Source organism: Trichomycterus rosablanca, chromosome 8, assembly GCF_030014385.1.
Source record: "Trichomycterus rosablanca isolate fTriRos1 chromosome 8, fTriRos1.hap1, whole genome shotgun sequence".
NCBI lineage: Eukaryota > Metazoa > Chordata > Actinopteri > Siluriformes > Trichomycteridae > Trichomycterus > Trichomycterus rosablanca.
The window spans coordinates 16,058,671-16,084,539 of NC_085995.1; the positions used below are offsets into that span (position 1 = coordinate 16,058,671).

Sequence of the window (25,869 nt, forward strand, 5' to 3'; positions counted from 1 at the left end):
GAAGCTGTCACTTTCGTTTTACCTTCTCACATAATTCATGACCTTTTTGAAGGCTTAGTTCCTTTAGAATTAGCCCTTTGTCTTGATGTCTTCATTAAGAACAAATATATAATGATCACCAGAACTCAATGAGTTCACAACAACACATCAGTTGATGATGAAGTAAAATACATAACAGTATTAAAAAGTACTTTAATATGTTCTTTTATGATTAATATTAATATGATTTTTCATATTAAAATAAATAACACTTAATATATTTAAAATTATTATATTTTAATATGACAAACTTTTTACTATTGTACCAGTTAGTAACTTTATGAAAAAGACACCTAAGTAAACCTTTGTATAACGTGCTAAAAGTGCTTCATGTGAATTTCTATAGCAGTATACTTTTAATAAATACATTACCATGAAGTATACTTTTTTTTCAAAAGTATGATAAAAGTTTACTTTATATTTTAACATGTTTGAAATAAGTACAGACATACAGTATATATATATATATATATATACAGTATGTGAGGTTATTTATAGTATACTTAGACAAATCTCAATATATTTTAAATACACTTAAGTGCATTTTTTTTCTAGAGCAGTGTACCAGTAAGTCCCTTTTAGAAAAAATACACTTAAGTAAACCTTTGTATAACGTGTTAAAAGTGTTTTTTAAGTTAATTACTATAACATTTGTTTAACATGCTTAACAATATACCAAACATCTATTTGAAAACAAGTATTTGAGAAGTATATTAAAATAAATGAAACTTAATTTTAACTAAAAGTATACTTTATTGTAATGTATTTATTAAAAGTATACTTTTTGATATTTTTTTAAATGTTTATTTTATCTCCTTTTAATCCTGATTTTTTGTCAATGACAACAGTGCACTTGGAACCTAAATTCATGTCTACATTAGACCTTTACACTCCCAAGTATCTGACACTATCTAGCATGTGTGAAGAAATATCCTGTAAATTAAAACACAGGTCCTCAGAAACAACAAATTGTAACAAATTGTAACCATTTGAACATGTACAACTGGTGGGGCAGCACAGTGACACAGCTGAGATGTTTTGGCATGTTTTCCCTATTCATTTGAGTTACCTGAAGGTACTCTTAAGTCTCCCATCTCCCCAAAACATGCAAAAGGTGGATTGTTGCCCTTAGGCGTATATAAATGTGTATATGGCACCAAGCTGAATTGGTGCCCTGTGTTTAGGTTGGCAATGGACACATCAAGATCCCAATGAGCTGAAAGTGGTTGGTGAAAGTGAACGATTATAAATGTATAATTATTTCCTACAGTCATTTATTTAGACTTTTGGTACTTCTTAATTCTTATCTGAATGCTAGACAGTATTTAATTTAAAAATTTTAATTTTAATTTTAAACAGAAACGTTACTGATGCTGGAAGCCTGTTCTGGTTTCTAATTATTACCAATAAAGACAAATATTCTGGAAATCAGTATTTGCAAATTAATTTATTCATACATACATACATACATACCTTTATACATTTATTCCTATATAAAAGCAGAAAGATAGCTTTAAAATCACATTACAGTTATATCACGTTATGTGCACATGATAATCATTTTAGTTGTTTATAATATGAGGCACTAAAAGCAGTCAACTTTCATCTGAACAGGTTTGTTGGTCTGTGGATTGGACACCATGAAGGAGAAAGTGCTGAACCCGGACACTTTGTTACAAGCTGCACCTTTAATAAAACAATCATTAATTATTATTGACACACAAGCTAAGGAATGAACAACCCCCCCCTACCCCCCCCTGGGATGCCAAACTCCACAATCTCAGCCCTTCTGGTCGGCTGGGCGCCTACTAGCAGGCACAATTGTCAATGCCTGCAGCAGACAAAATTGGCCACTAAAGTCTGCTGGGTGAAAAAAGGCCAGGTCTTAAACGCTATGTTAGAACCCTGGTTAGTAGCCCAAGGCGCCTGTACAAAAGTGGAGGACCGCTTTTGATTAAATGGGCACAAAATACTAAACACATTCTAAAATTTGGTGAAAAAGTTTTGAAATGGGATGCCCAACAAGCCTTTGGTGTTCTGGTACTATTGACCAGTGGCCAAATAGTCTATACACCCTGCCGTATAGTTTTTGTATTGCTGTTTGGGACCTTGAACACTTATGCCAAGTTCACACTACACGACTTTCTGATTTGTCGGGTCGCTGTACAGTTCACACTATACGACTGAATCTTTTGCACTCGGGAGTCTTTCAGGTCGGTGTGTATTTCACACTACACGACTGATCGGCGATGGGGGGTTTCACACTACACCTATCACCAACTGGATTCACAGGCGAGCTTCTCTGGTCTCCCAAACTACGTTTTGTCACGAAAACAAACGCGAGAAGTGACGAGGGGTTTAATGATACCACGTCCAAAAATGCACGTCAACAAGTAGCGAGTGATCAAAGTTTGTGCGCTGATGTGCAGCGTAAAATCAAGGAGGAAAAATAAATGAATCTGAGTGGATTTGGCAACACGAACAGTATGGATTGTTCTACAGTATAGTGAGTTGGAGGTTAATTAATATTTTTGCAATGCAACGTTGGTGTTTTGTAGAGAACGATCAGGTCAGAAATACTGTAAAGCTTGTGTGTGTGCCGGTATATTCTGATATAAACTAGGGTTGGGCGGTATGACGGTATTACGGTATACCGCGGTATTTAAAAATGGTGACGGTATTTTTAAAAAATGTGAAGCGCCAAATTTCTGCTTCGGGTTTACCTTAAAAACGGAGACTTTAGGACATTCGCGCATCCACAGTAAGGGAGGGGTGGGAGGGGTAGGCGGTTGGAGCTCACTGATTGGTTGTGGAGGTGCTCACTGAGGTGATAACACAAAAACTAGTGCGCGCTCTACATAGACGCGTTTTACGTCATCCTATGCGCGCTCCCGAGAAGGAGGAGTGAGCATCGGAAGTGTCCTTGGCTTAAAACATGGCTGACGGTGCGGAGAAACAGAATTATTTTCAAACGTAAATAAATGATTATTGAACTTGTATAAACTTGCACATGTGTTTTTATTTGCAAAATCGAGCTTGTGAGTTGACATGCTTGCGCACTGTGCTATCCCATCCCATTGGTTTGAATGGCAAAAAGCTAACTGTTAGCTCAGTATAAGACAGCCCCGATATTAATATCAATGATGAACGATCATGAACATTTTGCTACCTTGCCTTAAATGTAGGCATAATTCAAACAACAAAAAAGATTTATTTTAAAAGGAAACTACAGGAAAGAGACAGACTGGTTGCATTGCATTAAGTTTCATAAAAATCCTCTCTTGTGCAGAGATGTGTTTGTTTCTGCTTTAAAACATACACGCCATGAACCAATCAGATTTAACATCATTAAACGAGTTTTTTCTCAATTATTTGTCATAATACTACTAGCGCTCTCTTTATCTGTGTGTGTGTGTGTTTGTGTGTGTGTGTGTCGCTCGCTCCCCGTGATAACTGCGCAGTTCTAATCGGCTGTATTTCACCCACTCCGCTTCGCATCAGTAGACGGAATTAATCATAATTAGTCATTATAAAATAAAAATATATGTAGAGAGCTCCCTAGCTTTTCAAACACGCGACTCGGGTTCCTTTAGTTCATTTCAAAGAGCTGTCCCTGTCTATATTATGTACCTGTTTACACTCCTCTCGTGTGTTTCCCCTCACACCATATCCTGTGTTCTCATTGGCTGTTCGACAGAGCACTCACTGCCAGACGTGCAACTGAGATCTGACATGCTAGAAATCTCAATCCGGTCGCCGAGCAAAATCTGGCCAAAGATCGTGTAGTGTGAACTAGGCATTATGAGATGCTGTGACTGGACCTTACACTTGCAGTTTACAGTGCTGTTAAAAAGTATTTGCCTATTTTCCAAACTCATCTACTACTTGCATATTTGTTTTAGCTATGTATTTCAGATCATCAAATGACTTGTAATATTAAACAAAGATAGTCTAAGTATGATGAATCTCCAAGCTTTAAATTGCTAAAAGCTGGCAAAAACAGTTATTAAGACATTACTTTTTCACATAGGTGCTGTATAGTGGTGGGCAAAGATCTTAGGCCACTTGTGAAAGTGTTTCTATATGGCATTTGGCATTTTTTATACAATTCATATAACTGGTATAAATGTATTTCTCCCAGTCTATATAATTATGATACCCAGCAACCCCTCTGCTGATTGCACCACCGGCCACCCTGACTGAGGAGAACAAGTGCCCATATACTGTATATACAGTATATATATATATATATATATATATATATATATATATATATATATATATATATATATATATATATATATATATAGTGTATCACAAAAGTGAGTACACCCCTCACATTTCTGCAGATATTTAAGTATATCTTTTCATGGGACAACACTGACAAAATGACACTTTGACACAATGAAAAGTAGTCTGTGTGCAGCTTATATAACAGTGTAAATTTATTCTTCCCTCAAAATAACTCAATATACAGCCATTAATGTCTAAACCACCGGCAACAAAAGTGAGTACACCTCTTAGTGAAAGTTCCTGAAGTGTCAATATTTTGTGTGGCCACCATTATTTCCCAGAACTGCCTTAACTCTCCTGGGCATGGAGTTTACCAGAGCTTCACAGATTGCCACTGGAATGCTTTTCCACTCCTCCATGACGACATCACGGAGCTGGCGGATATTCGAGACTTTGCGCTCCTCCACCTTCCGCTTGAGGATGCCCCAAAGATGTTCTATTGGGTTTAGGTCTGGAGACATGCTTGGCCAGTCCATCACCTTTACCCTCAGCCTCTTCAATAAAGCAGTGGTCGTCTTAGAGGTGTGTTTGGGGTCATTATCATGCTGGAACACTGCCCTGCGACCCAGTTTCCGGAGGGAGGGGATCATGCTCTGCTTCAGTATTTCACAGTACATATTGGAGTTCATGTGTCCCTCAATGAAATGTAACTCCCCAACACCTGCTGCACTCATGCAGCCCCAGACCATGGCATTCCCACCACCATGCTTGACTGTAGGCATGACACACTTATCTTTGTACTCCTCACCTGATTGCCGCCACACATGCTTGAGACCATCTGAACCAAACAAATTAATCTTGGTCTCATCAGACCATAGGACATGGTTCCAGTAATCCATGTCCTTTGTTGACATGTCTTCAGCAAACTGTTTGCGGGCTTTCTTGTGTAGAGACTTCAGAAGAGGCTTCCTTCTGGGGTGACAGCCATGCAGACCAATTTGATGTAGTGTGCGGCGTATGGTCTGAGCACTGACAGGCTGACCCCCCACCTTTTCAATCTCTGCAGCAATGCTGACAACACTCCTGCGCCTATCTTTCAAAGACAGCAGTTGGATGTGACGCTGAGCACGTGCACTCAGCTTCTTTGGACGACCAACGCGAGGTCTGTTCTGAGTGGACCCTGCTCTTTTAAAACGCTGGATGATCTTGGCCACTGTGCTGCAGCTCAGTTTCAGGGTGTTGGCAATCTTCTTGTAGCCTTGGCCATCTTCATGTAGCGCAACAATTCGTCTTTTAAGATCCTCAGAGAGTTCTTTGCCATGAGGTGCCATGTTGGAACTTTCAGTGACCAGTATGAGAGAGTGTGAGAGCTGTACTACTAAATTGAACACACCTGCTCCCTATGCACACCTGAGACCTAGTAACACTAACGAGTCACATGACATTTTGAAGGGAAAGTGACAAGCAGTGCTCAATTTGGACATTTAGGGGTGTAGTCTCTTAGGGGTGTACTCACTTTTGTTGCCGGTGGTTTAGACATTAATGGCTGTATATTGAGTTATTTTGAGGGAAGAATAAATTTACACTGTTATATAAGCTGCACACAGACTACTTTTCATTGTGTCAAAGTGTCATTTTGTCAGTGTTGTCCCATGAAAAGATATACTTAAATATCTGCAGAAATGTGAGGGGTGTACTCACTTTTGTGATACACTGTATACAGGGGTTGGACAATGAAACTAAAACACCTGGTTTTAGACCACAATAATTTATTAGTATGGTGTAGGGCCTCCTTTTGCGGCCAATACAGCGTCAATTCGTCTTGGAAATGACATATACAAGTCCTGCACAGTGGTCAGAGGGATTTTAAGCCATTCTTCTTGCAGGATAGTGGCCAGGTCACTACGTGATGCTGGTGGAGGAAAACGTTTCCTGACTCGCTTCTCCAAAACACCCCAAAGTGGCTCAATAATATTTAGATCTGGTGACTGTGCAGGCCATGGGAGATGTTCAACTTCACTTTCATGTTCATCAAACCAATCTTTCACCAGTCTTGCTGTGTGTATTGGTGCATTGTCATCCTGATACACGGCACCGCCTTCAGGATACAATGTTTGAACCATTGGATGCACATGGTCCTCCAGAATGGTTCGGTAGTCCTTGGCAGTGACGCGCCCATCTACCACAAGTATTGGGCCAAGGGAATGCCATGATATGGCAGCCCAAACCATCACTGATCCACCCCCATGCTTCACTCTGGGCATGCAACAGTCTGGGTGGTACGCTTCTTTGGGGCTTCTCCACACCGTAACTCTCCCGGATGTGGGGAAAACAGTAAAGGTGGACTCATCAGAGAACAATACATGTTTCACATTGTCCACAGCCCAAGATTTGCGCTCCTTGCACCATTGAAACCGACGTTTAGCATTGGCACGAGTGACCAAAGGTTTGGCTATAGCAGCCCGGCCGTGTATATTGACCCTGTGGAGCTCCCGACGGACAGTTCTGGTGGAAACAGGAGAGTTGAGGTGCACATTTAATTCTGCCGTGATTTGGGAAGCCGTGGTTTTATGTTTTTTGGATACAATCCGGGTTAGCACCCGAACATCCCTTTCAGACAGCTTCCTCTTGCGTCCACAGTTAATCCTGTTGGATGTGGTTTGTCCTTCTTGGTGGTATGCTGACATTACCCTGGATACCGTGGCTCTTGATACATCACAAAGACTTGCTGTCTTGGTCACAGATGCGCCAGCAAGACGTGCACCAACAATTTGTCCTCTTTTGAACTCTGGTATGTCACCCATAATGTTGTGTGCATTGCAATATTTTGAGCAAAACTGTGCTCTTACCCTGCTAATTGAACCGTCACACTCTGCTCTTACTGGTGCAATGTGCAATTAATGAAGATTGGCCACCAGACTGGTCCAATTTAGCCATGAAACCTCCCACACTAAAATGACAGGTGTTTCAGTTTCATTGTCCAACCCCTTGTATATATATATATATATATATATATACCTATAACCTTTCCCCCGCCTTACCCCACACAGACACAGCAATATTTGATGTTGGATGTTAATAACGGGTCAATAGAGGAGCTGAGAGCTTGAGACCTGTTCAAAGTTGTCTAATGTGCATTAATGGTAAAGATAACAAAACAAAAGGAAACCTGAACTTTTGTATGAAGGAACTGACATCGGCAATATTAAAAATATGTTTACTTGGTTAAATTTAACTTCTGACGTTTAAGGTTTCTTTTTTACTTTAATACTATGTTGTGTCAGCAATCATGAATGATCTTCAGATATCTGACCAAATTCATTGCAACTTTGACTTAAATACCACAATACTTTTCTTTATGCCAACTTACCATACCCTCCTGTTGTGTTGGCACAGACAATTGCCCCAAAGAAATATGGGTAATGCTTCTTAATTCTGGAGATGGCTGTTTTACAGGCAGTGGAGGGATCCATCCCAGACCTCATCAGCTCTACTGCTAAAAAACTATAAACATAGACAATGTTAGAAAGTATAACATCCATTGTGTTATCATTTAACAAAATGCAATGTATATCAACAATAGAGGATTCTAAATTAAGTCCAGACAGTTTTTAAAGGAACTTGGCAGGAAGGTTATTTCAAACATCTTAAAGAACTAACCACAGATCTTCTGTGGATGTAGGCATGCTCAAATCCTTTAGTCTCTTCATGTAATCCCAAACAGACTCAATGATGTTGAGATCGGGGCTCTACGTGAGCCATATCATCACATTCAGGACTCCTTTTTGATGCTAAAGATAGTTCTTAATGACATTTCATTGTCCTGCCTTAGAATATAGAGAAGTACTGTATCTGCCTGTATTTCTCAGCATTGAGAACACCATTAGACTTTTTGTGCGCTTATAGCACAAGGGGAGTAGTGTGTGTGTGTCAGGGTGGGGGAGGCACCACTGTTTGATTCTTGCTACCAGACACTGTCTGTAAAAAGTTCTCCAGAGTTTGCATCTTCTGCATGTGTTTGTGTGGGTTTTTTCTGGTTACTCGGATTTTCTCTAAATTGCCTCTAGATATTTGGATTATGTCACATCCACCAAAACCCTGACCAAGATGAAGTGGTTACTGAAAAATAAATAATTCTGAAAATAAATATAAATAAATAAATTGCAAGGTAAAAACAAACCTGAAACTCACAATCAATCCCTCAAGTTTTATATTAGTAGGCAGACCACAAGCAACACTGCACTTTAACAGTTCATGCTAACACTTAATAACACTAGTTTTACATTTTTAAAATATGTTGTAATATTATAATAATATTTATTTATAAAATGCTGATGTTGGTTGGCTTTGTCAAAACTCTTAATTAAAGAAATTTATAAAGAAATAAAGAATTTTGGAACAACAGACACTAAAACAGTGGTCAATCACTTAAGTTTTATTGCAAAAAAATGCAAATTACCTGGGCAGGAAGCGCATCATGATGTCTCCATCACCGGTAGCTGCCGCACCCCCAGCTAAACTGTCTGCATAAGCACCTGCTCCTGCTATTGGCGAATCTCCAACACGTCTGAAGACACAGCCATTCACACAATATAACAAGTAAGCACTGTTCAAACTTCAAAAACTTCAGTAAAACTCAGTAAAAGATTGGGGAGCTTTTATAATAACATTTGTAGGATCGTCGGGGTCATCATGATCATCATGGTGGATTATCCACTATGGTATTGTTATATGCATGTGATGACAGTACGTGTAAGATCTTGCATATCACAGATTATACATTTGGTCCTAAATTTTAAAGACACAGCAAGAACTCTTTCACATGTCCAAGAATTTCTTTAAATAACACAGGCTATAAAATCTAAAATCTGTGTTCGAGAGGTACTTTTCATGGAGCAGAACTACTACCTTTCTTTTTAATTAGTGGCATCTGAAACTGTTTGGGTTGTATTTTGCACATGCACAGTAGTTATTTTTTTATCTATTAATATTTTAACATCATGTTTTACGCACTTTGGTTACATTCATGACAGAACAGGTAGTTACTGGTTACACAAGATTCATAATTTCACAAGTTTAATATCAAAACAGTCACGGACAATTTGTTATTTCCAATTCACCTCACTTGCATGTCTTTAGACTGTGGGAGGAAACTGGAGCTCCCGGAGGAAACCTATGCAGACATGGGGAGAACATGCAAACTCCACACAGAAAGGACCTGGGAATCGAACCCAGGACCTTCTTGCTGTGAGGCGACTATCCACCGGTGCTAACCACTGAGACATCTTGCCACCCTACCCTAGTAAACTAACCTAAATTTGACTTCTTGCATGTGAATGCATCCTTACTGAACTCGCTAAGGAATATGGTATTCCAAGATCAAGCATCTCCCCGATTAAGAAGCATAAGGAAACAATAAAGAACTAAAAGTAAAGTGCAGGTTTTATTGTGTTTTTATTGATTTTTAATTGACTGTTTTTTAATTGTATTTTAGTGTTTTTGTATTAGTATTTACAGTGTATCAAAAGTGTCAAAAAACAACAAAATCAGAAAATCCAAGATTTATACCTTCATAATGGATTCATCAAAACGTTCATGAGAAAAAGGACAATACATTTTGTCATCCTCACTAAAAGTCTAAGCATAACATCACAACCCATGTCAAGGGGGCACCAAAAATGCTTTTGAACACAGGGGAGTCTAGGAGAAAAAAAGCTTAAGAACCCCTGCTCTAGAATATTAAGGGTCTATTTCAGCATAAGCATATATTAAGTCTAACATTACATTAACATATTTGTGAAATCAATTATTAATGTTTGTTATAATTCTGTTTTTTTTTTCTTGACAACATAATGCAAGTCTGTGGCCCTTCACGCACTAGTTATGGACCTGCTGTGCTTTATTACTTTGACAAAGCTATTATTTCCACATATAATAAAATACAGTTGGATGAATAATGAAACTTAATCATAATTATTCATCACTATACAGTAAATAGTTTTACATAATGTATGGTTTTCCTATAACAATATCTGCTTTTAGGTTATTACTTACCCAGGAACTTTATGGTTTGCTCCATTGGTTGAGGTTGCAGCTGCCACTTGACCATTCTGTCCAATCACAACCATTCCTAATCAAGACAATAATTATATAAGAAATTTACAGTGTTCTGAAGTTGTGGGCTCAATTCAAAACCACAGATGGTCTTTTACTTTATTTAAAAAGTAAAGATAAATCTCTTAAAATCTTTTTTAAATTTTAAAGTGTACAAACAAATGTAACATTTATTAAATACACATAGGTGGATCTCACAAGTAAATAAATGAAATAAATACTTAATATATTATTTGTAGCTGACGTAATTTTGCCTGCCACTAATGGTTATCATAAAAGATTCCAACAGCAAATAATATATGGTATAGTTGCTAAACAGGACAATGGGACTTTTGATAGCCATAGAAGAATGGGTTAAAATGGGTTACAAAAACTTTTCCACTGTAATATTTCAATGTTTCTTAAAATGAAATCATGCGTTAACACACTGTAAATAACTGTTTTGAAGTAGCTCTGTGGAGAATCACTAATGCCCTGCAGGTACAGTGTATCACGAAAGTGAGTACACCCCTCACATTTCTGCAAATATTTCATTATATCTTTTCATGGGACAACACTATAGACATGAAACTTGGATATAACTTAGAGTAGTCAGTGTACAGCTTGTATAGCAGTGTAGATTTACTGTCTTCTGAAAATAACTCCACACACAGCCATTAATGTCTAAATAGCTGGCAACATAAGTGAGTACACCCCACAGTGAACATGTCCAAATTGTGCCCAAATGTGTCGTTGTCCCTCCCTGGTGCCATGTGTCAAGGTCCCAGGTGTAAATGGGGAGCAGGGCTGTTAAATTTGGTGTTTTGGGTACAATTCTCTCATACTGGCCACTGGATATTCAACATGGCACCTCATGGCAAAGAACTCTCTGAGGATGTGAGAAATAGAATTGTTGCTCTCCACAAAGATGGCCTGGGCTATAAGAAGATTGCTAACACCCTGAAACTGAGCTACAGCATGGTGGCCAAGGTCATACAGCGGTTTTCCAGGACAGGTTCCACTCGGAACAGGCTTCGCCAGGGTCGACCAAAGAAGTTGAGTCCACGTGTTCGGCGTCATATCCAGAGGTTGGCTTTAAAAAATAGACACATGAGTGCTGCCAGCATTGCTGCAGAGGTTGAAGACGTGGGAGGTCAGCCTGTCAGTGCTCAGACCATACGCCGCACACTGCATCAACTCGGTCTGCATGGTCGTCATCCCAGAAGGAAGCTGACGCACAAGAAAGCCAGCAAACAGTTTGCTGAAGACAAGCAGTCCAAGAACATGGATTACTGGAATGCCCTGTGGTCTGACGAGACCAAGATAAACTTGTTTGGCTCAGATGGTGTCCAGCATGTGTGGCGGCGCCCTGGTGAGAAGTACCAAGACAACTGTATCTTGCCTACAGTCAAGCATGGTGGTGGTAGCATCATGGTCTTGGGCTGCATGAGTGTTGCTGGCACTGGGGAGCTGCAGTTCATTGAGGGAAACATGAATTCCAACATGTACTGTGACATTCTGAAACAGAGCATGATCCCCTCCCTTCGAAAACTGGGCCTCATGGCAGTTTTCCAACAGGATAACGACCCCAAACACAACCTCCAAGATGACAACTGCCTTGCTGAGGAAGCTGAAGGTAAAGGTGATGGACTAAACCCAATTGAGCACCTGTGGCGCATCCTCAAGTGGAAGGTGGAGGAGTTTAAGGTGTCTAACATCCACCAGCTCCGTGATGTCATCACGGAGGAGTGGAAGAGGATTCCAGTAGCAACCTGTGCAGCTCTGGTGAATTCCATGCCCAGGAGGGTTAAGGCAGTGCTGGATAATAATGGTGGTCACACAAAATATTGACACTTTAGGCACAATTTGGACATGTTCACTGTGGGGTGTACTCACTTATGTTGCCAGCTATTTAGACATTAATGGCTGTGTGTTGAGTTATTTTCAGAAGACAGTAAATCTACACTGCTATACAAGTTGTACACTGACTACTCTAAGTTATATCCAAGTTTCATGTCTATAGTGTTGTCCCATGAAAAGATATAATGAAATATTTGCAGAAATGTGAGGGGTGTACTCACTTTCGTGATACACTGTATATCTGAATATAGACATGAGTAATGTGGACAACTGATCATTAACTTGGACATCCTAGTGTGTCTGTCTATCCAAATCACATGTTTTTTTAATGATCACAATAACATTACATAATAAAATGTATTCTAGAAAATAAGCATTCTACTAAACAAGAGTATTTTACATATACAGTGTATCACAAAAGTGAGTACACCCCTCACATTTCTGCAAATATTTTATTATATCTTTTCATGGGACAACACTATAGAAATAAAACTTGGATATAACTTAGAGTAGTCAGTGTACAACTTGTATAGCAGTGTAGATTTATAGTCTGAAAATAACTCAACACACAGCCATTAATGTCTAAATAGCTGGCAACATAAGTGAGTACACCCCACAGTGAACATGTCCAAATTGTGCCCAAAGTGTCAATATTTTGTGTGACCACCATTATTATCCAGCACTGCCTTAACCCTACTGGGCACGGAATTCACCAGAGCTGCACAGGTTGCTACTGGAATCCTCTTCCACTCCTCCATGATGACATCACAGAGCTGGTGGATGTTATACACCTTGAACTCCTCCACCTTCCACTTGAGGATGCGCCACAGGTGCTCAATTGGGTTTAGTCCATCACCTTTACCTTCAGCTTCAGCTTCCTCAGCAAGGCAGTTGTCATCTTGGAGGTTGTGTTTGGGGTCGTTATCCTGTTGGAAAACTGCCATGAGGCCCAGTTTTCGAAGGGAGGGGATCATACTCTGTTTCAGAATGTCACAGTACATGTTGGAATTCATGTTTCCCTCAATGAACCGCAGCTCCCCAGTGCCGGCAACACTCATGCAGCCCAAGACCATGATGCTACCACCAACATGCTTGACTGTAGGCAAGATACAGTTGTCTTGGTACCTCTCACCAGGGCGCCGCCACACATGCTGGACACCATCTGAGCCAAACAAGTTTATCTTGGTCTCGTCAGACCACAGGGCATTCCCATAATCCATGTTCTTGGACTGCTTGTCTTCAGCAAACTGTTTGCGGGCTTTCTTGTGCGTCAGCTTCCTTCTGGGATGACGACCATGCAGACCGAGTTGATGCAGTGTGCGGCGTATGGTCTGAGCACTGACAGGCTGACCTCCCACGTCTTCAACCTCTGCAGCAATGCTGGCAGCACTCATGTGTCTATTTTTTAAAGCCAACCTCTGGATATGACGCCGAACACGTGGACTCAACTTCTTTGGTCGACCCTGGCGAAGCCTGTTCCGAGTGGAACCTGTCCTGGAAAACCGCTGTATGACCTTGGCCACCATGCTGTAGCTCAGTTTCAGGGTGTTAGCAATCTTCTTATAGCCCAGGCCATCTTTGTGGAGAGCAACAATTCTATTTCTCACATCCTCAGAGAGTTCTTTGCCATGAGGTGCCATGTTGAATATCCAGTGGCCAGTATGAGAGAATTGTACCCAAAACACCAAATTTAACAGCCCTGCTCCCCATTTACACCTGGGACCTTGACACATGACACCAGGGAGGGACAACGACACATTTGGGCACAATTTGGACATGTTCACTGTGGGGTGTACTCACTTATGTTGCCAGCTATTTAGACATTAATGGCTGTGTGTTGAGTTATTTTCAGAAGACAGTAAATCTACACTGCTATACAAGCTGTACACTGACTACTCAGTTAGTTATATCCAAGTTTCATATCTATATTGTTGTCCCATGAAAAGATATAATGAAATATTTGCAGAAATGTGAGGGGTGTACTCACTTTTGTGATACACTGTACACATAGTAAATGGAATTACAAGTGAAATCCTTCTGCTAATAGGATAGTGTGATTGTTAGTTTATTAATAAACTAACATAAATGTAATATATCATCATTACCAATAGTATCATGGGACCGAAGGTCTATTAATCTGTGCTGTGGCTTTGACCACAGTTGAGCTTTGGGTTGATAAGGCCCACAGGACAATGATGGATCAGGGAAAACATTCTGCAGAGAAAAAAACAAAATTCAAATGAATAATCAAGCAATAACTGTTAGGCATCAGTGTTACAAAACTGTGAACGTTATCCTTCCTGCTGTTATAGGTGTGGAATAATCAAACCCTCAGTGCACAGCAGTAGTGTTATCAGTAACCTCATGTAATCCCTACCTGGCAGAAATTGATGTTCTGCTGTAATGAAGCTTTTAAAATGGGATGATATGTCCAATTTGTGCAGACTGTTTCTAGTGCAATTGCATTTCAGTAAGGTGTGACTATATCTTTTGGACCATAGAACAAATTGCAGTCTAAACCTTCTGTAAACAGCACAGTGAAATATAGATTGTGGATACAACATGTCAGAAATCTGGCAAGACTTAGGTTATTTCAAGCATGAATACCCTTGATTGGCCGATATGATCAGGGATGGGAATGTCAGAGTGAACAAACTGTCAAAAATAAATAAATAAATAAATAAATTAAAAAAATAATAAATAATAAATAAGTAATAAATCAAAAAATCAAAATAAAACCCTTAAATTATAAGTACTGTTTAATAGAGTGCATAAAATAACTTAACATTAAATATATTGTTATAATATAAATTGTGTATTTATTTGCACACAGAGCAAAAGATCACTGCTTACACGTAAGCTGGAGGGCTGCATCTCAATACGCACACAAAGATATATCGTTTTAGGATTTAAGATGTGTATGCCCAACGTCACTTAAGTTAAATTAAAATAAATTAAAAACATGTCATGCTACAACTTTTTTGCTGCTTTACACAAAAGTAAAATTTGAATGGTTCTCATTTTCCATGGCATATCTACCAGAGGCAGATTATATCTGGCAAATATCATATTCTCCAATTTTCAATTCACAGATTTTGTTGCTAGTTGTTGGGAGTGACATGCAGTTTCTGATTGCACATGTAAGATGTCATAGGTATGGAATTATTTCTGCTACAGAAAAGGATGTTGACCAAAAATAGGTAATTTGTCAACAGTACCTGCCACAAAACAAGGTAACTTGACTAATTTGTTCGACCATTTAAATCAGCACCAACAGATCCAGACACTACCCAAAGCAAAAACCTCTTTCAGATGCTTTTGCCATTGTTTCACCGTATGAGAATAGTCAGACAGAGAGAAATCATTACTACAGTAACTTTTCACCTCGCGAAAGATATGATACCAGTTTACACAGTTACCAAATAGGGTTTTAAAAACATGATCGGATCGCTTAATATGCGATATGTAATACCATCACGCACATATTTTTCTCAAGATTATATTGTTATTTAATATACGTTTAATACAGCTTATTACAAGTCAGTAGTTTTATAGCAAAAATTTTTTAGCAAATTACCTTTAAGTTGTATTTCTGCATACCACCAGGGGTTTATTTGTATAGTTTAGTTTTAATGATGTTTACGGCTTTAATTTTGGTTTTATTTGTATAACAAAATGTTAAATGACTCATTATGTCACTCATGTTATTCCCCTAATCTGATATTGATGCTTGTTTAGTTGAATTATGTTTTAACCATGAGTTCAAAGACATAGCTTCTTAATTTCCTGTATCCCTTCTAGTCACCACCTTTCTTCATTCACAGATGAGTCTCTTACTTAGGGTAAGAAACATGCATTATTAATATTATGACATGTTGGATCAGTAACTTCTGATGAAATTCCTGCCTTTTTAAAATATTGTAATATACAGTGATGTTCAAAAAAATAGCAGTGATTTAAAAAAAGTGAATAAAGCACAAAATCATTATAATAACTTTCATTTCCATAAATGCAAATGCACTGAAAATACTACACTTTGAATTCTAATTCAAAACATTAACAAAATTTAGCCAGTTTGTGTTAATACTTTACAGAAAGTTAAGAAAAATGAATATTAGGCTATTTAAATAAATAGCAGTGCCAGCATTTTTCTTTAAAAACTTCTTAAAAAATGTTTTTATGAACTGAAAATGTTTGAGGTTTCACTTTACTTTAAATTACTGAACTAATATTTAGCGGCAGAACAATTGTTTCCGAGATCTGTGTTGCATGGAGTCGACCAACTTCTGGCACCTCTGAACAGGTATTCCAGTCCAGGATGATTACACTACATTCCACAGTTCTTCTGCAATTTTGGGTTTTGCCTAAAAAAAAAAACTCAGATGTTTCAGATGTCAGCCCACCAGTTCTCTATGGGATTGAAGTCAGGGGATTGGGCTGGCCACTCTATTACCTCAAATTTGTTTGTCTGTAACCAAGATGTTTTGGATCATTGTCATGTTGAAACACCCATTTTCAGGACATTTCTTGTTTGACATAGGGCAACATGATCTCCTCAAGTATTCTGATATATTTAAACTGATCCATGATCCCTCGTATGTGATAAATAGGCATAACACCATGGTATGAAAAACATCCCCATATCATCATTTTGAACCACCATGCTTTACTGCAGGGGTGTCAAACTCATTTTCACCGAGGGCCACATCAGCATTATTGTGGCCCTCAAAGGGCCGATTGTAACGTATTCTGCTGTGATTGCAGTCTGTTGTTTTTCTTGGAGGCTAAATTCTGCATTTATATTGTCCTCCTTTACCACAGACACAGCCTCATAACACAAGAGATGCACCATTTTCTCTTCCTGAAGCACAAACTTGTTTTTATTTTCATTAAATTTCCTCCTTCTGCTTAATTTTCTTACTTATCTTCTTGTACATTTTGGGATTATGTGTAAATATTTCTTAACATCATCTACTGGCGAGATGTGTCACTTTGCAGGTCACAAAATCAGCATGCATTTTGAGAGATGCAGTTAATGTAGGCTTTTACAGTGTATTTTAAGAAAATTGTTCTGCCCTCACTAATAGTTTATCCCCCTTTCCCTGCTAGACACACAGACAGACAGCTCTCTTCAGAATACAGTCGGTTTTATTTGCTTCCCAGCTGTGTGATACACTGTGAGCACCAGAATGAAGTAAAAATAGAAACAATAAAACTTAATACAGTACAAGCACACAGCTGTAGTCAAGTGTTACATCTGGTACAATATGAGATTTAACCAAACGTAAAATAGCGCTAAGGAGTTAGCATTTTGTGTAAAAATACTAATTGCTATAGTAACAATTGTATTTAATTACGGTAAATTTGTAACTAAAACGCTGTGATATACTCACTAAACATTTACAAACAACTGAGAATATAAACGCCACTACTTACAGACGATGCTTTGGTATTATACTGCAAGATAATTATTTATATTTATTATTATTGTTTACATTACTACCCGCGTTCTTTTGCCGTAAAAGTCAATTAAATTATAAGTACATCTCTGTAACGACTCGAACCATCACAACAATTGTACAGTCGTTTAAGCTCTCGCGGGCCACATAAAATGACATGGCGGGCCGGATCTGGCCCACGGGCCGTGAGTTTGACACCCCTGCTTTACTGTCTTCACAGTGTACTTTGGCTTGAATTCAGTGCTCAGGGGTTGTCTGACATACTGTCTATGGCCACTAGACCCAAAAAGAACAATTTTGCTTTCACCAGTCCACAAAATGTTGAGCCATTTCTCTTTGGACCAGTCAATGTGTTCCTTGGCAAATTTGAACCCATTCAGGACATGTCTTTTTAACGGGACTTTGCAAGGAGTTCCTGCTGGTAAATTGGCTTCACTTAATCATCTTCTGTACTTACTGGTAACTTCACATGTTTCTTGATCTTTCTGGAGGTGATCACTGGCTGAACCTTTGCCATTTTTGCTATTCTTCTATCTATTCGAACAGTAGTTCCACGCTTCCTTCTTCTTTCAGGTTTTGGTTGTCACTTCAAGGCATTTGAGCTCATTTTAGCTGAGCAGCCTATAATTTGCTGCACTTCTCTGTATGTTTTTTCCCTCTACAATCAACTGTTTAATCAAAGTACGCTGTTCATCAGAACAATGTCTGGAACAACCCATTTTACCCAGTATTTCAGAAGGAAATGTGCTATGACCAACCTGTCCAACATTTGCCACCCTCCTACATTAATTAAGGGCCAAAATTGACACCCGTTCTTCTGCAGGATGAATGACTTCACCAGTTAAACTCCTCACTGCTATTATTTTGAACAACCCCCTTTCAATCAATGCTTCGATTACTCAGAATGAGCGGCATGCATGTCCTAATTGTTGGGTTTGTTTTGTTTTCAATACTCTACTACACTTTCAAGTTAGTAGCTATGTAGAAATAGCATTTCTAGTAAAAACACTGATTTATCAAGTTAATGGTGTTGGACTGCTATTTTTTTTTAATACCACTGTATATCGCAGAAAAAAAAATATATATATTGCAATGTCAGTATTTTCCAATATCGTCCAGCCCTAATGTTGCCAAACAATAATTATAGCTAATTAATTGAGGACAAATATTAACAAAGCAACAAACTAGTAACTCAATAAATTAAAGCAATAGCTGGCTGGTGGCACAATAAAAAAAATGAAGCTTTGTTGATTCTGTACAAGCCCCCCCAAAATACATGTTCACTGGAAAAATAATTATAGTTTGAGATGTTGAGTTTTAAGCTCATCTGCACTACTGGCCAGTATATTTTTCAACCGCTCGTGCAAACCTTGAGCTTAATTTGCTACCGTTAAAAAGGAATGCGTGTCAAAAGTTAGTAAAATTAAATTGAAATAAGATAAAATTGCAAAAATCTTGTTTATTTAATATATCATTTAGTAGTACAAATTAAAGCACTGCTTACCTTTCTGTAATTGGGCTGGCACTTCTTATTTAGCCACTGTGAGAAAGTGTTTATCGACTCATTCGTGGACAAACTTTCAGATTTAAAGCCCATGTCTTCAGCAAATGTTGATGCTAAATTTAGCAACAGAAATAAAATAACTTACTTTGGCTGGACAAAGCTAAACTCGAACAATTTGAAAATGTAGAGGACCTAGAAATAGTTCTGGATAACCAGCCGTCATTCTTATCTTATGTAAAGCCACTCAGTGATTGTCTTGCCACCTTAATACTGGATTACTACAACTCCTTCCAGGCAGGTCATGGTTATGTGCACCATTAGAACCAGGCAACTAATTTGAAATTTTGTGACAGATCGAAAACAACAATGCTGACCATTAAAGCCAAAGAACTCAGTTTTGTAAAGCCCCAAATCAGAAAAAGTTGAAACAGCAGGGAAAACGCAAATTAAACGTATTTTATTGCATACCATATAAATCCAAGATACTTTACATTTTGTCTGGTCAACTCAATTTGTTAAACATCCATTCCTGCATTTAAGGCCTGCAACACATTCTAAAAATAAGTTGGCATGGTAAAGCATTTACCACTTTGTAATGTTCACATTCCTTTTCACAACACTTAAAAGTTGCTTAAGCAACAAGGAAAGCAAGCGATGACCATGTCTCCTGCAAACATGTTGTAATGTGTGCAACAGTACAAGCTTGTCATTGTTTTATTTTTCGTTTCAAAATTTTCCACACATTCTCTATTGGGGACACATCGGGACTGCAGGCAGGCCAGTCCTGTACCCGTATCCCCTTCTTCCACTGCCTTGCTTTTTCACACGCACAGTCTGGAGCACATGCCAACCATTTCTTCTAAAAAAGGTCTAAAATACTGATTCATCTGACCACAATACATGTTTGCATTGTGTGATGGTCTATCCCAGATGCCTGCTTTGCTTTTTCACACGCACGGTCTGGAGCACATGCCGACCATTTCTTCTAAAAAAGGTCTGAAATACTGATTCATCTGACCACAATACATGTTTCCATTGTGTGATGGTCTATCCCAGATGCAAAAGTTGCTTTTTTTTTTTTTTGCACGGTAAAGTTTTAAGCAGCATTTGTGAATGTAACTCTGTACTGTAGTGCTTAACAAAGGTTTGCCAAAGTAATCCCCTGTCCATGTGGTTGTATCAGATATTGAAAAATGTCGGTTCTTAAAGCAGTGTCATCTGAGGGATCAAAGATCACAGGTTTTCATCTAGGCATCAAAGATCACAGGTTTTCATCTAGGCATAAGCCCTTGCCTTTTACGCACTACAATTCCTCCAGATTTCCTGATACATTTAATTATGTAGTGTAGAAAGAAAAAAATATGCAAATCCCTTCCAATCGTTCTTCGAGAAACATTTGTTAGGATTGTTAGGATATTCTGTTAATGCTTGGCTACAAGTGTACTTTGTGCTGAATATCTTGCTGTCCACATACTTTTCACACACACATACACACATACATGTCCTCTTTAGTTTCCTACTCTTGTATACTTAATTGATTCAGTTCTTTTCCCCACTCTGATGTATAACTATTCTGACATCCTGAATAAAGATTAGATCCATCTCTCAGTACTGTTCAAATAAAGCTCAAATGTCCATATGTTTAAATATGTTCAAAAAGACAAAAGGTTTTCATGGGGTGTCCTAACTTTTTCACATGACTGTATTTTAATAAGAGTCAATCAAAAACATGTGACAGAAGTAGAGTTAATAAAAGCTGTTCCAGCCCTAGATGTAGTACATGATAAGGTAGGTGAATGATTATGCATGAAGTGATTCTAAACATGTTAAGAGCATGGTGAAAAGCTTAAGAGCTTGTACTGTACTTTCCAATAATGCTGGTCAGCATAATTTGTCTCATGCCTATAAGCAGGGTCTTGATGAACCCACCTCAATGTTTTTTAGAAGGTTGTTTATGAGAACTTATCTTAACGACATGATACCCTCACATTTTCATGTTTTAAGATGCCATCCTGGGGTTATGCAGTTATTACCACAAGGGTAGGAGAAAGTAAAGTAACTGAAGCACTACATTTGCCACCACCGCCACCCAGCATATCTAAAAAATAGTTGTTGTCAACCATCAGTTGTTGTAAACATAAAAGGAAGGGCAGCTGTAATGATTGTGGAAGGCCAGGTCGTTGTGCTTTAAAAAGCTGGTCAGAACAAACTTGTTGGCTGGTCTTGTACAACAACACTTTCCACAAGATTGTTAGCACTACTAGTCATGGATTTGATGATAAATAACAAATGTTTTGTCTTTCTAAAAGACACAGATGCTACTATGCCAATTAATGGAAAGTTATACACAGAACTGTGCTCTCTGTGGGTAATGAGGGGATTCCAACCACATGCCATAAAACACACTTTATCTATAAGAAGTTCTAGTGATGCTTCTATTTTCTTAATGCCCAAAATTGATTTCAAACTCACCCTTCATTCTCTTGGGGAGAGATTTGATGTTTAAGATGGGACTGTCTATTTTTTTGAGCATGGTCATTTAATAGTGTCTAACATAACTAGGTTTACTGACGTTTCCACAGAATGTGTTAAACGTGAGCATACTTGAGTATTTATAGGATATTTCTTAACATCTATGGGCTCACCACAGTAATGAGGTAGGACTAATCCAATTAACCCCTTAACTTGCAGCCTTAAAAGTATTACACACTTGGACCTGTATGCCTTAAGGCTTCATTGTCCCTGGCTGTTTTTGCTGCCATAAGAGGTGAGGCATTGGGAGGTTTTTTGTACCACAGGGTTTTGTCCTACTGACCTACGCTGATAATCTTATGCTCTCAGCTAAAAGCAAAGAACTCTGTGAGCATGTTTCCAGATCCCTAATGTACCACCTTGCAAAATGTAGGTTTAAGGTCTAAGTTTTAATGGTGTTTATAGTCTGTGTCTTATCTGGATTTTATCCTAAAATGGGGCCAAAGACAACTGTCCAATTAACACCTTCTCCAAAACAAACCCCACAAAGGCTATGTTAAGTTTTCTTGGACTAATAAATTACTTCAGGTAGTAGATTCCAGACTGTTCTTTCTATGTCAAGCTGCTGAGACCTTCCTCCACTAATGGCCCACATGAACCTGTTGTCTCGACTAAAGATAAGAAACTGGCTTTTCAACATCTAAAGGCTGCTCTTTGTTCTGCTTCCGCTCTAGGACTGCCCAGGTACAACATAACTTTCCATTTGTATGTCTCTGAGAAGGGGACAACAGCCGTGGGTGTTCTGGAACAAGAACATGGGGATTATTACTTCTAGATTCTGACTTACAACAACCAGTAGAACATGACTGCTTAGCTGAAATACTTGAATCATCTAGTATTAGAGGCAATTACTCTCTAATGCCAAATGAAACGTTTATGCACAACAAGATATTGAAATAGACAATGGCAGGTCATAAGTTTTTAAACATTTCAATAACTTTATTATGCATCTGTTGACAAACTGGAGATGCTCTGCCCATCTCTGACTTGAAGACTAAGCCTTTCGTGGATACAGTTTTGTTCCAAATCATTATTAATATCACCAGTTGACATCAACTGTTCAAAATCACATAATAATTTAGTTTCTTTACCTTATTACTAGACCTAAATTACTATCCAAACTATTTTTTAGAATGTGTTGCAGGCCTGAACGCAGAAATTGACATATATTAGCAAATTAAATTAAGTTGACCAGACAAACCAAGACATACATTGTAGAAAATGTAAAAATGCATACTACAAAGATAAACAATGAGGATGTAATGACCCTCAGCAACAAATTACAATATTTGTGTTAATAAAAAAATCTCCCAAAATAGGACACGAGGTAGTAAGATGCCCTATATAGTAACATATATAGCATAAGAAGTGAGAGCAGGGCTGGAACTAAACCATGTTTTGGGTCTTTAGTAACTATTTTAAAAATTACACTTTACCTGATTCGCCCACTAAAAAGGTGTGTTGGGTGTGTTCCATTACGGCTCGAGCCACTCCCACTGCATTCTTCACTCTCCTGAGACCTCCTACTGCACCCACCTCCATTGTATCTCTAAGTAACAGACAGCGAAAGCTTAAACTAATGACTTCCTCACATAACACATGCTATGGACACAGAATACAGGCATAACAATTATATTAATATGAAGCCTTGCTGTGGTTGTGTTTTTATACGTGTAATAATTTTAAATAAATTATTATGTTTATTTAAAGAGCTACTAATTTTTTGGATAAATGCATGCATGCACGACATTACAAAATATCCCAATATTAAATGATGCATTTACATGCATTTTACCAGCAATTGTCAACAGCATGACAGTCTAAAAACAGTAAACCAAGAGAACTTATGCATGAATATGAGATTAAGAGATTAAATGCAATAACATGTTTGGAAAATAACCACTGACAGAAACTGTCAAGTAAGATTTAACAGAAAATAAAGAACAAGTGAATACCAAAAACAGAGTAAGAGAGTGTTAAGGAAAGGGTCAAGAATCAGGGTCAAGAATCAGAACCAGGGTGGACCACACAGTAGCTTTCAATTACCCATTCATTATAAGAGCATCAAGTGTGATCTCTCCCATCTCATCTGGATGTCCACCGAAGCCAACACTGCCATCACAACGCTCTTCTTCACACTCTGCACATCCTCTCTGCACTGCATCCAGAGGAGAGGAACCCTCCTGCACGGCACGCCATGCTATACAGACATATGCAACCATAATGTTTTAATACACAATGTTTAACACACAAAAGGAAGTATCTCATCACAAATGACATCATGGCCTTAATTTGGTCACAGGCACAAGCCAAACAGGTGAGTGTTTGTTGCTTTTGTACAACAGTCATGCAAAGTAAATTACAGACAAAAGCTAAGCAACCACAAAACGAATAAAATGTATTTAAAAATAGCTTTAAAAAAAGTCTTTAAAGGTGCAGTGGTCAATATTTATTATCCTTAATATTGAAAATAGGGTTAAATATAAGATCAGTGAATCAAACAATGTGAACTGACAAAGTAAAAGTGGACAATAACACACTAGCACATCGGCTTTATTTTCTCCTGATAGTTACAAATATGCCTTTAAGTATTCTTAATGCCACCATAATCTTCACCAGTCACAATCATAAACACAGCTTACTACCTTGATTTAATGACTGTCATCATGTGATGGCTATGCAATTAAATAATAAAATGCATATTATATCAATAAGTATCATATCATTTAAGTGAAGATTATTGTCTTGAAACAATTTTCAAAATCAAGCTTTTTAAAGAAAAAAATATTTAAAAATGGCTAAAAGGCATGGCTGTAGGATGCCCACTGGCTATATTAGCATTTTTTATCCCTATAAATGCATGTCAGGCTGGAACAATTTGGAACAATGACAGGTCCAGAATCTTCACTTTTAATGTGCAATTCCTTATAGGAGTCTGAACAATATATACAATAAAACTAAATAATCTTTGCCAAAGCTTATAGTTACTAAGCAACCAGCTGAATTAGCTTGCCATTCCACAAAGTAAAACATATCATTTACAACTTTCCACAATAGGTTGTATATGTACGTCTTGACCAAAAATTTCTAAAAGTTATTTTTCCATTTACTTAAAGCAGTAATGTAGTTGGAAATATACCTATATAATTCAGTTACAAAAAATAAAGCTGCAGCTGCAGACTGCAATCACAGGACAACTATGACATACACTTAGATGCAAAAGTGGAAATCTCTGAACTTACTTACTGAGCCTTAACTGAGCCATTACACAGGTCAAGAACTGTCATTAGCAGTTGTAAGCTAATAATAATTCCAAAGCACATTCTCTGACTTTTTAAACTACTAAATGCCTAAAAATTAAAGGAAGGACTATAAAAATTAAAGAACTACCACACCTACCTTTCACTGTCTAAACTGTCATTTAGAAATAACAGTTAGGGGAAACTGTGAAAGTATAGTTAAGATCAGAACGAAAAGAGAACTTTTTAGTTAGTTCTATGCTGTCCAGAAATGCAAAGCCAATCAAAGTTACACAGCAAATGACCTGCAGGACAACAGAAAACAGAAAGCAAGCAGTGATATCTGCCATTAAATGTAAATGTAAACCTATCATCTGATTTGATATGGTGTCCAAATATTTGCATGTACAATGGCATGACATTTTTACTGTGTATTACCAGAACTATTGTTAGTTATAGGCAAAGTTTGTGTTGACTTGTTTTACTCCAAAAACCACACTATTTTAGTTTGAGGCACCAAAGAAGCTGCATAACTCATAACTGTAAATGTTTGAACTCAATAACAATTTAAATAAATGCTTGCTGTCAGCCCAACAAGTGCTCTTTACACTTCCATTAAGTAAGTTTTAAGTGTACAAGTTTTCTGTTTACTTCTGTGTTGGGAAACATGTTAAAATTATTGTTAGTGGTAATCAGTATGCTTGTAAATACAGATTACGGTTGAAATACAGTATTCCTTTACTATAACTTACCTGCAACTGTGGCATTCTCAAAATGCCAAGTGTTAATGACAAGTGGTAAAAGCGCCTGATTAGTGTTAATTAAACCTAGAAATAAAAAAACTAAAAGTGCTGTCATCATGGCGGAAACAAAAACTAAAATAAAAATAAAAACTTTATGACGACTTTAA

General features: G+C 37.9%; 1 protein-coding gene across 1 annotated transcript; it reads right to left on the reverse strand.

Moving 5' to 3' along the window:
* Positions 1 to 1,486: 1,486 nt before the first annotated feature.
* aga (aspartylglucosaminidase) lies at positions 1,487 to 25,849 on the reverse strand. The gene is made up of 9 exons (XM_062999884.1): positions 25,712 to 25,849; positions 23,767 to 23,920; positions 23,157 to 23,269; positions 19,189 to 19,301; positions 14,331 to 14,439; positions 10,327 to 10,402; positions 8,732 to 8,839; positions 7,643 to 7,776; positions 1,487 to 1,725 (listed from the first exon to the last, which is right to left on the reverse strand). The coding sequence occupies exons 1-9, from the start codon at positions 25,818 to 25,820 to the stop codon at positions 1,625 to 1,627; spliced, it is 1,017 nt and encodes a 338-aa protein (XP_062855954.1). The 5' UTR covers positions 25,821 to 25,849; the 3' UTR covers positions 1,487 to 1,624.
* Positions 25,850 to 25,869: the final 20 nt, after the last annotated feature.